Here is an 18,685-nt window from a genome sequence, read left to right as displayed (position 1 = left end):
ACCAACATTTTCAATCTTTTCTCTTATAATTTGTGCTTCTTTTGGTATATTTTTTAAAAAATCTCTTCTTCCTGGCCGGGCGCGGTGGCTCACGCTTGTAATCCCAGCACTTTGGGAGGCCGAGGCGGGCGGATCACGAGGTCAGGAGATCGAGACCACGGTGAAACCCCGTCTCTACTAAAAATACAAAAAATTAGCCGGGCGCGGTGGCGGGCGCCTGTAGTCCCAGCTACTCGGAGAGGCTGAGGCAGGAGAATGGCGTGAACCCGGGAGGCGGAGCTTGCAGTGAGCCGAGATCGCGCCACTGCACTCTAGCCTGGGCGATAGAGTGAGACTCCGTCTCAAAAAAAAAAAAAAAAAAAAAAAAAAAAAAAAAAATCTCTTCTTCCCCGAGATCACAAAGGGATTCATCTATACTTTCTTCTAAACTGTTTACAATTTTAGGCCGGGTGTGGTGGCTCATGCCTGTAATCCTCACAATTGGGAGACCAAGGCGGGCAGATCACCTGAGGTCAGGAGTTTGAGACCAGCCTGGCCAACGTGGTGAAAGCTTGTCTCTACTAAAAAAATAATAATAATAAAATAAAATGTTTGTAGTTTTGCCTGTTGTATATGTGTGTTTGTATTAGCTTTTGTTTTGTTTTGTTTTGTTTTTTTGAGATGGAGCCTTGCTCTGTGGCCCAGGCTGCAGTGCAGTGGCACAATCTCAGCTCACTGCAACCTCTGCCTCCCAGGTTCGAGTGATTCTCCTGCCTCAGCCTCCTGAGTAGCTGGGATTACAGGAGCACTCCACCACGCCCAGCTAATTTTTTTTTTTTTTTGGTACAGACAGGGTTTCACCATATTGGCCAGGCTGGTCTTGAACTCCTGACCTTAGGTGACCACCTGCCTCGGCCTCCCAAAGTGCCAGGATTACAGGGGTGAGCCACCATACCCGGCCTGTATTTGCTTTTTAAAGCAGAATACTATTTCCAAAAGGATACAAAAAAAGAGATTAAAAACACTGCATCCCAAGAGTAGAATCCAGTGACTGGAAATCAGAATGAAGGAAGGCTTTTCACTGGGTGCTTTTTGTTGCTTTTGAGTTGTGAACCATGTGAACAAAATACCTATTCACAAATAAGCAAATCATTGAAATAAGTCCTTAGTAAAGTTTCTGGGCCAGGTGTGGTGACTCATGCCTATAATCCCAGCACACTTGAGCCCAGGAGTTGGAGACCGGCCTGGGCCACATGGTGAAAAATGCTTGCCTCTATGAAAAATAGTAATAAATAAAAATCTTAAAATCATAAATTATACAGAAGAGTTCTCTTTTGTCCAACCCCTGTGAGAAGCATGTGTCGTCTCCTGCAGGGTCAGTGTGTCCGGCCCTCAAGGATCCTTCCCCGCCTTCTTCTTTTTTTTTGAGATGGAGTCTCACTCTGTCCCCCAGGCTGGAGTGCAGAAGCACCATCTTGGCTCACTGCAACCTCCACCTCCCGGATTCAAGTGATTCTCCTGCCTCAGCCTCCTGACTGGCTGGGATTACAGGCATGAGCCACCGTGCCCGGCTAATTTTTTGTATTTTTAGTAGAGAGGGGGTTTCATTGTGTTAGCCAGGCTGGTCTCGAACTCCTGACCTCAAGTGATCTGCCTGCCTCGGCCTCCCAAAGTGCTGGGATTATAGGCGTAAGCCACCACGCCCGGCCCAGTTCCATGACATGAAGCGCATCTGCGTACCCCCAAATAGACAATTCTATCCCTGATCAAATATTCAATTGCCTGCTTGACATTAAAGATGAATAGATCCCAGGCACAGTGGCTCATGCCTATAATCCCAACATTTGGGAGGCCAAGGCAGGATGGTTGCTTGAGCCCAGGATGTCGAGGCTGCCATGAGCTGTGATCGCACCACTGCACCCCATCCAGCCTGGGCGACAGAGCAAGACCTTGTCTCTTAAAAAAAAAAACAAAAAACAAAAAACCCGCTATGTTACGGGAAGTCAGAAGAGTTCTGTTTCTTGAGCTGAACCACTGTTACTGGCAGTCAGGAGGAGGGAGAGGGGTTCGTGTCTTGAGCTGGTGATGGTTGCACAGCGGTATTTGGTTCATGGAAACATTCATTAAGCTCACATATAGTTAAGACTTGTGTACTTTGCATATTATATTTCAACGAAAAATTGTAAAGGAAAACACCCTGCAGCAGCTTCCCTTCATACTTGGAATAAAATCCAAACGCTTGCTCTGGTCTGCGAGGACCCTCATGATCTGGCCCCGCCTGTGTCTCCAGCTCCATCTTCCCAGTTTTCTCTGACTTTGTCACACTCTGGTCACACTGGCCATCTTTCTGCTTCCCCAGTGATCCAAGCCCTTTCCTGCCCCAAAGGCCTTTGCCCGGGCTGCTGCCTCTTCCCGTGTTTCTGAATGGTGAGGTCTTCATACTCTCTATCTCTCAGCTAAATGTCCCCTGGGAAAGGCCTCCCCTGAGTTACTCAGTATCCCAAAAGCTCTCCAATTTCCTTCATAGTATGTCTCCTTCTGTTTTCTGTATCTGGTCCCTTTTTTTTTTTTTTTTTTTTTTTTGAGGCAGGGTCTTGCTCTGTCGCCCAGGCTGGAGTGCAGTGGCGCGATCTCGATTCACTGCAAACTCTGCCTCCTGGGTTCACGCCATTCTCCTGCCTCAGCCTCCCGAGTAGCTGGGACTACGGGCGCCCACCACCACACCCAGCTAATTTTTGTATTTTTCAGTAGAGACGGGGTTTCACCATGTTGGCCAGGCTGGTCTTGAGCTCCTGACCTCATGATCCACCCGCCTCGGCCTCCCAAAGTGCTGGGATTACAGGCATGAGCCATTGTGCCCGGCCTGGTCCTTTTTTTTCTTCAGGCGGAGTCTCGCTCTGTTGCCCAGGCTGGAGTGCAGCGTCTGCCTGTTCGTTGCTGATCCCCAGGGCTTGGTGTTCTGCTGGGTTCACGGGAGGTGCTGAAGAGGCACCTGCTGGGTGGAGGTTACAGTGAAGGCAGCCAGACCAGAGACAGGGAGAGCCTAGCGGGCAATGTCAGGGATCCCAGGAAGTGAAGACGAGGCCCAGGCCGGGGCACTGGGAGCTGCAGTGGAGAAGAGGGGAACGCTGAGAAAGACTGGGCAAGTACTGCAGGGCATAGTGGCTCACACCACTGTGGGAGGCCGAGGCAGGCGGATCACCTGAGGTCAGGAGTTCGAGACCAGCCTGGCCAACATGGCAAAACCCCGTCTCTACTAAAATACAAAAATTAGCAGTGCGTGGTGGCGGACGCCTGTAATCTCAGCTACTCGGGAGGCTGAGGCAGGAGAATTGCTTGGACCCGGGAGGCAGAGGTTGCAGTGAGCCGAGGTCGCACTGCTGCACTCCAGCCTGGGCTACAGAGCGAGACTCTTTCAAAAAAATAAAAAGGACAGATTTGACAAGACAAAAACCGCAGTGCTTATTTATCGTGTCCCTAGAGCCTAAAGGATCTGTCCTGAGCTCCTGACTCCTCCTCCTCCTCCTGCTCACTCTCCACTCCAGCCTCAACATCCCGTGTGTCTTGAGCTCCTGGCAGGACCTCTGCACATGCCGTTCCTCGGCCAGGCCACGCTTCGCTGGGACCTCCACAGTGCCCTCCTTCGTCCCCTTCGAGGCCCTGCTCCCCTGTCACCTTCTCACAAGGCTTTTCTTCCCGGCCCCGCCCCCTTCCCCACTTCACCTGCACCATCATTGCCCTCCGGCAGCGCATCCTCGGACAGACCGTGTTATTTCTCTGTTGATTGATTCTCTCTCTCTCCACACTGCTCGTTTGCAAGAAGCAAAGACTCCATGCCAGGCCTCTCTGACTTCCAGGGACTTGCTCTTAACCACTGCACATTAGGGCTCCAGGTGGCCGCTGCCACGTGGACCCCCTGCACCCCCAGCAGGGAAGCGTGCCCACCCACATGGACACCCACGCTGCCCCAGCTCCTGGGCTCTGGCACAGAGGAAGGTGTCAGCCCTGTGCCAAGGTTTCCCCACCTGCTTCCCCCAAATCCTCAGACACTGACTGTCTCCAGCTGGAGCCGGGTACTCCCGGCAGCCTGCCCCCGGCCGGCGGGCGCCAGCTCCTGGCAGAGGGGCTGGTGTGTAATTAGAAGCTCCACAAACTCCGTAATTGCCAGTTCTTCTCCCAAACCAGGAGGCTGGCGCTATTCTGAGCCGCCCTTGTTGCCGGCTGCCTGAGGCATAGAGAGAAGAGGAGGCCAGGAGCAGAGGCAGGCTGGCGTGGAGGTGTCCCAGGGGAGGGCTGGCGAGGTCAGAGGGGACCATGCAGAGGAGGATGCCTGGCGAGCGACCAGAGGCCAAACGTGGCACTGTGCGGGCTGCCGCCCCTGCTGGGCCCAGGGTTCCTCAGCACAGTCCACCCTGCAGCCGCCTCCCTGCCTTTCCCCCCGATCCTCACTTGTCCCCACCCATGCCCAGAATGGTGACATCAAACCAGCCAGGCCCATTCATTCTTTATTCAGGTGGCATAAAAATCACTACAAAAACCTTACAAAACAGCCTTAAGGAGCCCATGGGATCCTTCCCTGCCTCAGTTTCTGAGCTCCCGGGCAGAGGAGGGAGACAGGAGAGAGGAAGGAAGGGAAGTGCTGGCAGTGTTGGGATCTCCAGGAGCCATGGGAAGCCTGGGGTGACAAGGCGCAGGGGGTAGGATGGAGGCTGATGGACTCTCGGCAGGTTAGGCCACGGCCAGGCTGTGCCAGACACGAGTTCCACGTGGGGCTGAGGACAACGCTCTGCCCTCCGAGCCACCACCAGGGCCCGTCTCTCCCCGCCCTAGCCTAGGTGTCCTGGGACAAGTCCAGAGGCAGCCCTCTCCCCCTCCCTTTTTCTCTGGTAAACAAAAGTCGGGGTGTCCCAGCTGACGTGGGGAGCAGCTAACCTGTCTCCTGGCAGAATTAGAAGCACCTCCCTCCTGCCCAGGCCCCGGCACAGGACACCCTCCGAGCCCGTTTGGAAGAAAGATGAGGGTCAGGCTCCCGGCTCCCTGATGCCTGCCCTCCTCCCAGCCACCCCCCACCCTAAACTCCCCAAGAGGTGTTGGGAAAGAATGGCCTCTCTCAGACTGTCCCCGGCCCCTGCCCCAGTGCCACCAAGCAGATTGGAAAGAGTCACATGAGTGGAGACGCTGGTCCAGGCAGGGACTCTGGATGCCACAGCCACGGCCCCTCACTTGGGGCTGCCAAACTGGGGGTAATCCTCCTCCAAGGGGGGCGCGAGTTTCAAGTCAGGGCCGAAAAGCTTGTCTCCGCGGGGGAAGCCCTTCAGGCTCTGGAGGAAGTCCCTGTTGCCCGGGGAATCCTGCTGTTCCTTGAACTCCCGCGGTGCACTGGGATTGGGGTTCCTCACGCTGCCCACGAAGAGGGGAAGGCCTGTGGTGTCCTCGAAGATGAAGAAGAGGAAGGGGCGGTTCACGCTGAAGGAGGACAGGGACATGCGGGACATGGCGATGCTGGTGGCCGCCGCCGCCTCCACGCCGACCTCGCTGAGCTCCAGCGTGGACTGGTGCTGCATGCCAGACACCACCAGGCTCTGCTCGGAGATCCCACGCAGGTCCGGGGCCTGGAACAACTCCTGCAGGCCTGCCCAAGGCCAGAGACGGCGGGTCAGAGCTGCCCTTGGCCCCACAGGCTCCTGGAGCTGCTTGGGAGGGTGTCTGAGATCCCGGCCAGGGAACGGCTTGAACCCACAGATCCCTGCTTCATTCCTATTTGGTTTCCAAGTCTCAGCTTAAACATCACCTCCTCCAGGAAGCCTTCCCTGATCCCCAGCTCTAAAGTTCAGCCAAGGTACATTTTCAGTGTTCTCCCAGGTGAGCTGGAGAGAAGCCCTCTCTGTCTTATCGCTTATGCAGTAGTAAGTATGTGATTGCTCGTCTGCCCACCCCATTAGACTCAGCTGTTTATAAGTGGTGGGCTCCCGGTGCCTGGTACAGTCCCTGGAATACAGCAGCTGCTTAGCAGATGGCTGAAGGATGGATGCTTTATTTATTTATTTTAGTAATTTTTTTTTTTTTTTTTTTGAGACGGAGTCTCGCTCTGTCGCCCAGGCTGGAGTGCAGTGGCACGATCTCAGCTCACTGCAACCTCCTCCTCCCAGGTTCAAGCGATTCTCCTGCCTCAGCCTCCCGAGTAGCTGGGATTACAGGCGTCCACCACCATGCCCAGCTAATTTTTGTGTTTTTAGTGGAGATTGGGTTTCGCCATGTTGGCCAGGCTGGTCTCGAACTCCTGACCTCAGGTGATCCACCCTCTTTGGCCTCCCAAAGTGCTAGGATTACAGGCTTGAGCCACCATGCCCGGCCTTTATTTTCATTTTTGAGACAAGGTCTTAGTTCTGTTGCTGAGGCTGGAGTGCAGTGGCACAATTACAGCTCACTGCAGCCTCAGCCACCTGGGTTCAAGAGCTCCTCCCACCGCAACCTCCCCAGTAGCATGCACCACACCTGGCTAATTTTTGTATTTTTCGTAGAGAGGGGTTTCACTGTGTTGCACAGGCTGGTCTCAAACTCCCGGGCTCAAGCAATCCACCCACTTCAGCTTCCCAACGTGCTGGGATTACAGGCATGAGCCACTCCACCCAGCATTTCTTTAACAGTGTGACACCCCAGCTTCTCCTCCTTCCCCTTCCAGGGGAGCCAGCGAGGCTCACATGCCACCCCAGGCTGTCTACCCAGACTCTCCTTGCAATGCTAGGTCATGGGCAGCAAAGCAGATCCCCATTCCCTGGGCCACCCCAACTTGCACTAGGACAGAGGGTCTGGGGGCTCATATCCAACCCTCTCCCCACTCCAGAAGCCCTGGAAAAGAGCAAGACACAGGGCCGCTCTGACTCAGCTCCACTGCCAGCCAGAGGCTTCCTCCTTACCCACCCTGCCCGGCCTGACCTCGGGGGCTGGCCCGCGCCCTCCTCCTTACCCAGCCGGCTGAGGGTGGCCACCAGGTCCATTTGGTGTTTCAGATACAGCTTAGGCAGCCGGACCTTGGTGGGCCTCTCCCACACCGAAGGTGGGTGCAGGGTGTCCCAACTCAGGTTGGCCAGTACCTGGGACACGTTCCATTCAAAGTGGGTGGGTATAAGGACCACAAAGCTCATGTTGTTCTTAAAGGGGAAATGAGCCACCTACAGAAAAGGGAAGGGAAGAGCATGAGGACAGAAAGCCCCGAAGCTAAGTGGGGGCGGGGCGGGCAGGTGCTCCTAAGGCAGCCGACGGGGCTCCTGGCCATCCTGCCAGGCGTGTGACTGACCCCACTGCTCCTCCACTTCCTCACTGTGAGGTGCAGTCACACTACCTGTCCCACTGCAGGCAGACACGTAACCGAATGAGATGCTTTTAAAGTTTCTAGCAGTGTGGCTGGGCGCGGGGGCTCACACCTGTAATCCCAGCATGGTGGGAGGCCGAGGCAGGCAGATCATCTGAGGTCAGGAGTTCAAGACCAGACTGACCAACATGGTGAAACCTCATCTCTACTAAAAATACAAAAATGAGCTGGGCATGGTGATGGGCGCCTGTAATTGCAGCTACTAGGGAGGCTGAGGCAGGAGAATCACTTGAACCTGGTGGCAGAGGTTGCAGTGAGCTGAGATCAAGCCACTGCACTCCAGCCTGGGGGACAGGAGTGAAAATCCGTCTCAAAAAAAAAAAAAAAAAAAAAAAAGGCCGGGCGCAGTGGCTCACGCCTGTAATCCCAGCACTCTGGGAGGCCGAGGCGGGCGGATCACGAGGTCAGGAGATAGAGACCATCCCGGCCAACACGGTGAAACCCCGTCTCTACTAAAAATACAAAAAAATTAGCCGGGCGTGGTGGCGGGCGCCTGTAGTCCCAGCTACGCGGGAGGCTGAGGCAGGAGAATGGCGTGAACCCCGGGGGGCGGAGCCTGCAGTGAGCCGAGATCACGCCACTGCACTCCAGCCTGGGCGACAGAGCGAGACTCCTCAAAAAAAAAAAAAAACAAAAAAAAAAGTTCTAGCAGCGTCCACTGTCACAGACACTGCTTAATACCTGATTTTCTCTCTCTTCACCGGCTACCAGCTGGCCATGTGACCCAGCGTAAGGAATCACCTTTGTCTCAGCTTCTCCAGATGTACCATAGACAGGGTCACTGGCTGTCATACCACAGCTGGGTTCTGTGGGTGAGTCACTGCCGAGTGCTGCCCTCCCCACCCTCCCTCACCTCCCTCTTGTGACTTTGCCAGCTGTGTATCTATATTGTGATTTGGCTTAAGATTTGTTTTTTTTTGTTTTTTTTTTTTTTGAGACAGAGTCTTGCTCTGTCGCCCAGGCTGGAGTACAGTGGCGCAATCTCAGCTCACTGCAAGCTCCTCCTCCCAGGTTCACGCCATTCTCCTGCCTCAGACTCTCCGAGTAGCTGGGACTACAGGTGCCCGCCACCACGCCCGGCTAATTTTTTGTATTTTTAGTAGAGACGGGGTTTCACCGTGGTCTCGATCTCCTGACCTCGTGATCCGCCCGCCTCGGCCTCCCAAAGTGCTGGGATTACAAGCGTGAGCCACTGCGCCGGGCCTCTTTTTTTTTTGAGATTAGTCTCACTCTGTCACCCAGGCTGTAGTACAGTGGTGCAATCTCGGCTCACTGCAAGCTCCGCCTCCTGGGTTCATACCATTCTCCTGCCTCAGCCTCCCGAGTAGCCGGGGACTACAGGCGCCCGCCACCGCGCTCAGGTAATTTTTTGTATTTTTAGAAGAGATGAGGTTTCACCGTGTTAGCCAGGATGGTCTCGATCTCCTGACCTCATGATCCACCTGCCTCCACCTCCCAAAGTGCTGGGATTACAGGCATGAGCCTGTAAACCGCGCCCAGCCTCTTTTTTTTTTTTTTTTTGAGACGGAGTCTCGCTCTGTCGCCCAGGCTGGAGTGCAGTGGCGCAATCTCGGCTCACTGCAAGCTCCGCCTCCCGGGTTCATGCCATTCTCCTGCCTCAGCCTCTCCGAGTAGCTGGGACTACAGGCGCCCGCCACCACGCCCGGCTAATTTTTTGTATTTTTAGTAGAGACGGGGTTTCACCGTGGTCTCGATCTCCTGACCTCGTGATCCGCCCGCCTCGGCCTCCCAAAGTGCTGGGATTACAAGCGTGAGCCACCGCGCCCGGCTTTTTTTTTTTTTTTAAGACAGAGTTTCACTCTTATTGCCCAGGCTGGAGTGCAGTGGTGTGATCATGGCTCACTGCAACCTCTGCCTCCCCGGTTCAAGTGATTCTCCTGCCTCAGCCTCCCAAGTAGCTGGGACTACAGATGCTCACCATCTCACCTGGCCAACTGTTGTATTTTTAGTAGAGACAGGGTTTCACCATGTTGGCCAGGCTGGTCTCAAACTCCAGACCTCAGGTAATCCACCTGCCTCGGCCTCCCATAGTGCTGGGATTACAGGCATGAGCCACCACGCCCGGCCATTAAGATTTGATTTGGAGGGATTCTGCAGCAAAAGCTGTGTGGACACCACAGGGCTCAAGGGCCTCCTGCAGCTGTGACTCCTTGGGTTCCAGGCAGAGTGCCCGTGTGGAGAACCCCTGCCCGTGGGAGGATAAGCCCTGGGTTCTGGCTGTTTGGGCCTGTCTGCAGAGGGCCTGAGGACAAGAAAGGCTAAGGGGGCCCAAGGAAAGGAGACAAAGGATGAAGGAAGAGTGCGCAGGATACAGCCTGGAGGGAAGGGGAAGCAGGAAAGGGGAGCTGCTGGGGAGGCGGATCAGGCTGGCCTGTCAGAGTGAGCTGCAGGGAAGCCAGGACGTGATCCCGGGCCAGCCTCGCCCACAGCCCCCTCCCAGGAGGGCTGCCCAAGTGGCTTCTGGCTCCTCCCTGCAGAAGTGGCTGTGCTCTGTGTCACACTTGCCTTAGGAAGCTACCAAACAGCCATCTCAGCCACAGCTGTCTGGCCTGGGGATCAATGCCCAGGCCAAGGGGACCACATTTAGGCTAGAAGCAAGGGAGGCCACACCTGAGACAGCCTGGCACAGAATTTTATCCAATCAGAGCTGGACGCAGTGGCTCGCACCTGTAATCCCAGCACTTTGGGAGGCCAAGGCAGATGGATCACTTGAGGTCAGGAGTTTGAGATCAGCCTGGCCAACATGGTGAAACCTGTCTCTACTAAAAAAAAATACAATAATTGGCCGGATGAGGTGGCTCACACCTGTAATCCCAGCACTTTGGGAGGCTGAGGTGGGCGGATCACGAGGTCAGGAGATTGAGACCATCCTGGCCAATATGGTGAAACCCCATCTCTACTAAAAATACAAAAATTAGCTGGGCATGGTGGCGGGCACCTGTAGTCCCAGCTACTCAGGAGGCTGAGGCAGGAGAATCGCTTGAACCCGGGAGGTGGAGATTGCAGTGAACCAAGATCGCGCCACTGCACTCCAGTCTGGGAGACAGAGCGAAACTCCATCTCAAAAACAAACAAACAAAATTAGCCAGGCGTGGTGGTGCATGCCTGTACTCCCAGCTACTTGAGAGGTTGAGGCAGGAGAGTGGCTTGAACCCAGGAGGCAGAGGCTGCAGTGAGCCGAGATCGAGCCACTGCACTCCAGCCTGGGTGACAGAGCGAGACTCTGTCTCAAAAAAAAAAAAACCAGGGCCTGGCGCGGTGGCTCACGCCTGTAATCCCAGCACTTTGGGAGGCCGAGGCGGGTGGATCACAAGGTCAGGAGATCGAGACCATCCTGCCTAACATGGTGAAACCCCGTCTCTACTAAAAATACAAAAAATGATCCGGGTGTGGTGGCGGGCGCCTGTAGTCCCAGCTACTCGGGAGGCAGAGGCAGGAGAATGACGTGAATCTGGGAGGCGGAGCTTGCAGTGAGCTGAGATTGCGCCACTGCACTCCAGCCTGGGCGACAGAGCAAGACTCCGTCTCAAAAAAAAAAAAAAAGACGTTTATCCAATCAGAATGTTCCACACAGGATACTGAGAGATCCAATCCAATCAGATCCTCCCTTCTAAGGAGCACTGTGTGAGGGCCCCGTGGAATCTCCCAGGCTGGGGGCTGCAGAGACCCTGAGTGGCTGCATGGCCGTGGGGTGGTCCCTGTGCTGCCCCAAAGTCTGTGGGCCCTTGTAATAAAAACCCGTATCAACAATGGTCACCTGAGTCTCAATTCAATGCCCCCTCCTCACAGAATTCTCCCTTACCACTCTTAAATGCCTAAATAAGGCCAGGCATGGTGGCTCATGCCTGTAATCCCAGCACTTAGGGAGGCTGAGGTGGGCAGATCACCTGAGGTCAGGAGTTCAAGGCCAGCATTTGTTTTTTCTGAGTCGGAGTCTCAATCTGTCTCCCAGGCTGGAGTGCAGCAGTACGATCTCAGCCCACTGCAGCCTCTGTCTCCCAGGTTCAAGTGATTCTCCTGCCTCAGCCTCCAGAGTAGCTGGGATTACAGGCGCCCGCCACCATGGCTGGCTAATTTTTGTATTTTCAGTAGAGATGGGGCTTTGCTATGTTGGTCAGGCTGGTCTCAAACTCCTGACCTCAAAATCACGGCTCACTGCAACCTTTGCCTCCCGGGTTCAAGTGATTCTCCTGCCTCAGCCTCCGGAGTAGCTGGGATTATAGGCACCTGCCACCACGCCTGGCTAATTTTTGTATTTTTAGTAGAAACGGGGTTTCACATCTTGGCCAGGCTGGTCTCGAACTCCTGACCTTATGATCCACCTGCCTGGGCCTCCCAAAGTGCTGGGATTACAGGCGTGAGCCACCGCACCCAGCCAAAATCACCTTCTTTTTCAGCTTTCCCTCCACAGCACTTCCCACCGTCTGGAATTCCTGTGTTGATGTCCATTCACTGCTGCACTGTGTGTCCTCACTCCTAAGAGCAGAGACCTGGCCTCCCTCGTGCTCCACAAAAACCTAGTGCTTAGAACAGTATCTGGAATACAGCAAATGCCCAATATATTTTCATTGAATTACTGAACCTCAAAGAGTGTGGAGCCTCAGTCCTCCCGCCGGGGATGACAGGGGATCATGGCACCTTTTGCAGCTGCCTGCCTCGGGGACATGGCGGCAAGGAAGGCAAGACAGCCTCCCCCCATCCCTGTGCCTGCTCCACAGCCTGCCCCTCCCTTCCCCACCTCCCAGCCTCAGGCCCAGCCTGCTGGACAAGCAAGGGTGACCTGGATCTCAGGCTGCTCCAGCAAGAACCAGCGCAGCGGGTACATGCGGGCTTGCATCATTTCCACGGGCACCGTGAACTGCTCGTCCAGGTGGAAGGAGTCTTTCTGGGTGAGGCTTGGGTCAAACTTGTTCCTCCAGAAACCTGAAACCCAGCAGAGGGCAGGGGTCACGTCGACAGGGACCAGCTTGGGGCAGAGGGCAGGGGTCACGTCAACAGGGACCAGCTTGGGCTCTGCAACCCCAGTCAGTTGCCCATCCCACCCAGAATCCATTCAAGGATGAGAGAGCGTTGAAGGCCAAGATCCCAGGGAATGCTAGCTGGCATCCAATTGATGTAAGGTCTCTTTCCCATAGCATTTTTAAAATCTGGGCTCGTGTTTTCCCCAACCCCTGCAATTCTCCTAGGAACCTCCTCCTGGATCTTTTTTTTTTTTTTTTTGAGACGGAGTCTCGCTCTGTCGCCCAGGCTGGAGTGCAGTGGCGCGATCTCCGCTCACTGCAAGCTCCACCGCCTCCCAGGTTCACGCCATTCTCCTGCCTCAGCCTCCCGAGTAGCTGGGACTACAAGCGCCCGCCACTATGCCGGCTAATTTTTTTGTATTTTTAGTAGAGACGGGGTTTCACCGTGTTAGCCAGAATGGTCTCGATCTCCTGACCTCGTGATCTCCCTGCCTTGGCCACCCAAAGTGCTGGGATTACAGGTGTGAGCCACCGCACCCGGCCCCTCCTGGATCTTTTCAGGCCATTTGTTCCCAGGGTATTCTCTCTAGAACAACTCATGTGGCTCCTGGGCACCCATTCCCACCACACCCAGACAGCCTCCTGCCTCGTGGCCCAGACTGAGGAAGAAAGGAGACCCTCAGAACAAAGACTGCATGGCCGGGCGCAGTGGCTCATGCCTGTAATCCCAGCACTTTGGGAGGCCGAGGTGGGCAGATCACCTGAGGTCAGGAGTTCAAGGCCAGCCTGGCCAACATGGTGAACCCCTGGCTCTACTAAAATACAAAAATTAGCCGGGCGTGGTGGCGGATGCCTGTAGTCCCAGCTACTCGGGAGGCTGAGCGAGCCAGGAGAATCACTTCAACCCAGGAGGCAGAGGTTGCAGGGAGCCGAGATCGCGCCACTGCACTCCAGCCTGGGTGACAGAGCAAGACTTGTCTCAAAAAAACAAAAAGGCCTGCACATCCCAGCTCAGCCTACAGGGTGAGAGATCTGAGAGGAGGAGGAGCGCACCCTGGAAGTGGATGGCGTTGAGGAGAAGCAACACGGTGTCTTCCGGCAACTCAGAGAGGAATTCCTGAATCTTCCCCTCCGTGGCCTCCTTCACCCATTGGTTGATGTTTGCCAGGTCATCTTCCTGCTTTCCCGTCAGGCTCACGGGCTTTGCCCCAAATAGCCGTTCGGATTGTTCCAGGAAATCTTCTTTGATGACAAATCCTGCATGGAGGGAACACAGGCTGTTCCCAGGGCTCGAGGCTCCACAGCCAGACACACTCCTACTGGCCACCAGAGGCCCAGCCCCTCTCTCTCACCCTCCTCCACCCAGGGCAGGACTGAGGGAGCTCGCTGCCATCAGCGCCTACCTTTCTGCAGGTACATCCTGGCAGCCAGTCGGAATGCACCGGGGCCCAGGTTCTGGCAGAGGCGGCTCAGCAGATGGGGGAGGCAGGGCCCTGAGCCTGCATGCAGCACCTGTTGCAGCCTCTGCAGCGTGTGGTTCTGAGCACCTGGAGGGCATCGCACAGGCTGAGGCCCAGCTGCAGGTCCTTTCTCACCACTACTGCCCACTCCAGTCTCTCCTGGATACCCGTGACGAGCACGTCCACGGCACCACACACCGTCCTTCCACAGCCACCGATCTGCTCTGCATGACTCTCACCCCTGTGACTGACACGCTGGGTGACCTCACCCCACGCGAGTTACCTTCCCTCTCTGGGCTTCCGTTTCACAGAGTGAGACCCTCCAACACAGTGGGAAATAATGTAGCTAGCAAACTCTTGCATAAGAATCACCAGGAGGGGCCGGACCGCGGTGGCTCATGCCTGTAATCCCAGCACTTTGGGAGGCTGGGGCAGGTTGATCACCTTAGGTCGAGAGTTCAAGACCATCCTGGCCAACATGGTGAAACCCCGTCTCTACTAAAAATACAAAAATTAGCTGGGCATGGTGGCTGGTGCCTGTGATCCCAGCTATTTGGGAGACTGAGGCAGGAGAATTGCTTGAACCCGGGAGGCGGAGGTTGCAGTGAGCTGAGATCATGCCACTACACTCCAGCCTGGGCAACAGAGCAAGACTCTGTCTCAAAAAAAAAAAAAAAAAAAAATCATCAGGAGGACTTGTAAATAAGCAGATTCCCCGGCCCAGTCCCTGAGATCTGATTCACACAGATGGATGGTGGGGGCCCAGGAATCTGCATTTGTTGTTGTTGTTTGAGACGGAATCTTGCTCTGTTGCCGAGGCTGGAGTGCAGTGGCGCCGTCTCGGCTCACTGTAACCTCCAACTCCCAGGTTCAAACAGTTCTCTGCCTCAGCCTTCTGTGCCTCAGCCTTCTGAGTAGCTGGGATTACAGGTGAGCACCACCACACCCGGCTAATTTTTTTGTATTTTTAGTAGAGACAGGGTTTCACCATGTTGGCCAGGCTGGTCTTGAACTCCTGACCTTGTGATCCACCCGCCTCAGCCTCCCAAAGTGCTGGGATTATAAGCATGAGCCACTGAGCCCGGCCTAGGAATCTGCATTTTTACCAAACAGCCACGTGACCCTGGTGGAGGAGCGGCCCGTGCAGAACCACTGGAGTGCTGAGTCCTGCCGACCTCCCAGCTCTCTTGGTCTGGACAGGTGGTGCCAGGGTACCTAGTGCCAGGTGAGACAGCGCCAGGGCCACACTCAGGGGTGACAGGATGAGGTTGGGGCAGGTGGATGTTTGAGCCACCAGGGAGAACAGGTCGGCAGTGAAGGCCATCATGGCGCGGGCCAGCCTGCGGGTCTGATCTGGGGTGGGGTCTCTGCTGCAGACTCCTGGGGGACTCTTCAGGGCAGTCTGGCCACCAGGCTCCTGCAGGGACAGATCAGGGGTCAGGGAGGTCAAGGGGTCAGCTCCAGGTTCTGTGTTGAAGGCCTTGTCACAGCCCCTGTGCCTGAGGACAGCAGGGCCTTGTCCCAGCCCCAGGGAAGAGGGAGCGTCAGACGGAGGGCACTGGCATTCTGCGGCCTGGAGCCCACCTTCGGTCCTCCCCGCCCTCTCTCCCTACTGGCCTCTGGACTCCAGAGCCTCAGCCTCAGCATGCGCCCCCGCCCCCCCACCCCTGCTGATGGGCCCGCCTCCCTCTGGCCCCGCCCACTCTTCCCCAGCCCCACCTGGTTGTACCTGGTTGCCCAACTTGAGGAGGGTAAGTGGGGGCACCTTCTCCTGGGTCGGCCCGCTAGTTAGCTGCAGAAAGGAGCAAGCAGATGGAGAGCGACCCTTCCCACAGGCCCCCTACCCTGCCCAAGCCACCGGTGAGATCCCCGGGGCCTTCCCCCCGTCACAGGCTCCTCACTCCCCAGTACCTGCCGGCCCAAGGGCTCCATGGCACTCACAGGAGAGAACTGTGGAGAAAGGGATGAGGATAGGAGGGCCCCTCCACGCCAACGCCCCTCTTCTTACCCCTCCACCCCACCCCACCTTGACTTCAGCCCAGCCTCACCACGGAGCAGGGGCCTTGCAGGCAGGACCAGCTGAGCACCAGGAGCCCCCAGAGCAGCGCCATGTTCCTGTGGCAGGGACAGAAAGCTCTGTTCCCATCTCACGTCCCCACGCCCGCCAGGGAGTCCTACCCATGCGATCACAGATACCGCCAAGTCCTGGGTCATGATTACCAAGGGGAAGAAGCAGGCTCCAGAATCAGAGCGGATCCCAAACACACGAGCAGCGGCTCCCACTCTTGCAGCTGGGACATCCACCCTGGCTTCTTCCCCCTTTTTAGTTTCTGGTGTTTCATATTTCATGCATTTCATGCACTGAGGGTGTTTTGGTGAATAGGAGGGAAATACCAAAACAAAAATGTTCTGATTCTTCAAGGCCTTGCGCTGTGAATCAGATCTGCCTCTGAATCCAGGCTGCCCCTTGCCAAAGGACCTTGGCACTTCCCGTAACTCCGCCAGGCTTGGCCTTACCTTGTAAAACGGTGGCACAAGTCCCTCACTCCTCTCACATGCGTGGTGAGGACCAAAATAAGACCGTCTTTTGGGGTGGTTTGTTTGTTTTTTGAGACGGAGTTTCGCTCTCGTCGCCCAGGCTGGAGTGCAGTGGCACAATCTCGGCTCACCGCAACCTCTGCCTCCCAGGTTCAAGTGATTCTCCTGCTTCAGCCTCCCGAATAGCTGGGATTACAGGCATGCACCACCATGCCCGACTAATTTTGTATTTCTTAGTAGAAACGGGGTTTCTCCGTGTTAGTCTGGCTGGTCTCAAACTCCCGACCTCAGGTGATCCGCCCGCCTCGGCCTCCCAAAGTGCTGGGATTACAGGCGTGAGCCACTGCGCCCAGCATAAGACCATCTTTGTGGCCAGGCACGGTGGCTCAAGCCTGTAATCTCAGCACTTTTGGAGGCCAGGGGCAGGTGGATCACCTGAGGTCGGGAGTTCAAGACCAGCCTGGCCAACATGGTGAAACCCCATCTCTACTAAAAATACAAAAATTAGCCAGGCGTGGTGGTGCACACCTGTAATCCCAGCTACTCGGGAGGCTGAGGCAGAGAACTGCTTGAACCTGGGAGGCAGAGGTTGCAGTGAGCCGAGATCACGCCACTGCACTCCAGCCTGGGTGACAGAGCAAGACTCTGTCTCAAAAAAATAAATAAATAAGACCATCTTTGTAAACCCTGAGTACAATGCTTGGCACTCCCCTGATGGCTGGGGTCAGCTTGGCTCAAGGCCACCTCTTCTGAGAAGCCTGCCCTGAAGCCTCCACCGAAGTGCTCCCAGCCCAGAGCTCCTGCCCAGGCTGCTGCATCCATTTAGCCCGTCTTTTTTTTTTTTTTTTAAGACCGAGTCTCGCTCTGTCACCCAGGCTGGAGTGTAGTGGCACTATCTCGGCTCACTGCAACCTCCACCTCCCGGGTTCAAGCGATTCTCCTGCCTCAGCCTCCCGAGTAGCTGGGATTACAGACACGCGCCCCATGCCCGGCTAATTTTGTATTTTTAGTAGAGATGGGGTTTCTCCATGTTGGTCAGGCTGGTCTCGAACTCCCGACCTCAGGTGATCCGCCCGCCTCGGCCTCCCAAAGTGCTGGGATTACAGGCGTGAGCCACCACGCCCAGCCCTAGCCCATCTTTCTCAGGCTGGTCAGGTCTTGCCCACAAGGCTGGACATACCTGTGAGGCCCTGAGGTCTCAGCAGGGGTGGCGAGGCAGTCAGAGAGCTGCCTTTTGACCCAGCAGCAGAGCCCAGTGAATGACTCTGGCCACAGCCACCTCTGCACTTAGGAGAATCACAGGCCTCTGCCCCAGGCTGGCTCTGGGAAGGGCAGGTGTCAGTCTCAGGAGGATAAGTCAGAGCAGGTCTCACAGTCTACCCCCAGCCCACCCCCATCTCAGGGCCAACCCTTCTGGAGGATCCTTCAGTCACCTCTGGCCCCACCCCCATCCCACACAAGAGCCCTTGGCCAGGGCCCCAACTCCGACCTGGGCATTAGAATCTTCTTGCCAATAACAGGCTCCAGTTTTTCAAGTCCCAGAGGAGACTGGGGAGTGACAGGCCTCCTGAATAAATCCCAGACCCCTCAGCCAGGGAGGCAGCTCCCTCCTCCTCTCCCGCCCAAGGAGCAGGCCAAGCCGCCCCTCCCCTCGTACCTCTGCGGGCTCCTCGCTGCCACACACGACGCTCCTCTGGCCCCACTCGGGTGCTCCCCACTCTGCCCAGGCTCCAGCCAGCCCAGCCCACCCCTCCCCTCCACTCCCCTCCCCTCCCACCAGGACCTTTACTCTCAGCCAACCCCTGTTCAGATTGCTTTCTCTTCTGGTAAATATTGACTTGCACATCCGGTTAAACATTGATCTTGAAGCCAGAAGCCCCTTTCCCACCAGGGCATCTAATCCTGAGGCAGCCACGCAGAGCCCCCTATATTTGGGTCCCCCCCGCCCCAGCCTTGAAAGAGGAAGTTCAGGAGGAGAGAGTTGAAGAGACTGGATCTGGCTAGCCAAGAGGGCGGATCCAGAAAGCACAGGAACCTAGCACTGTGTTAAGCCTTCCAGAGACCCCACGAGGTGTGGATTATCCCTGCTTCAGCCAGGCTCAGAGAGGCCACGTGACCTGCCCAAGGACACAGAGCTGGACTGAGTCACATCCAGATTCTTACTCCCAATGTCCTTCCTTCTCCCCAAGAGCCGCCTCCCGCTCCCGAAGGGAGGAAAGGGGAAGCCACAAGAGCCTGTGCAGAGAGCCCGGGATAGGAAGCCCACCCCCAACCTTACAAGCCCCGGATCAGGGGTGGCTGCCTTCAGACTGGGCCCGGAAGGCAGGAGGTGAGGGAGGAGAGATGAGAGGGAC

The 18,685-nt window shown here is 56.0% G+C and overlaps 1 protein-coding gene across 1 annotated transcript; it reads right to left on the bottom strand.

Moving 5' to 3' along the window:
• Positions 1-4,468: 4,468 nt before the first annotated feature.
• SERPINF2 (serpin family F member 2) lies at positions 4,469-16,398 on the bottom strand. Its single transcript, XM_055258430.2, has 10 exons — positions 16,014-16,398; positions 15,842-15,908; positions 15,705-15,743; positions 15,523-15,585; positions 15,009-15,210; positions 13,737-13,880; positions 13,387-13,590; positions 12,153-12,295; positions 6,947-7,151; positions 4,469-5,611 (listed from the first exon to the last, which is right to left on the bottom strand). Exons 1-10 carry the CDS (start codon positions 16,133-16,135, stop codon positions 5,199-5,201), a joined length of 1,602 nt encoding a protein of 533 aa, XP_055114405.2. The 5' UTR covers positions 16,136-16,398; the 3' UTR covers positions 4,469-5,198.
• Positions 16,399-18,685: the final 2,287 nt, after the last annotated feature.

Source organism: Symphalangus syndactylus, chromosome 20 (assembly GCF_028878055.3).
Source record: "Symphalangus syndactylus isolate Jambi chromosome 20, NHGRI_mSymSyn1-v2.1_pri, whole genome shotgun sequence".
In the NCBI taxonomy this organism is placed as follows: Eukaryota; Metazoa; Chordata; class Mammalia; order Primates; family Hylobatidae; genus Symphalangus; species Symphalangus syndactylus.
This window is presented reverse-complemented; position numbering and strand designations above follow the sequence as displayed.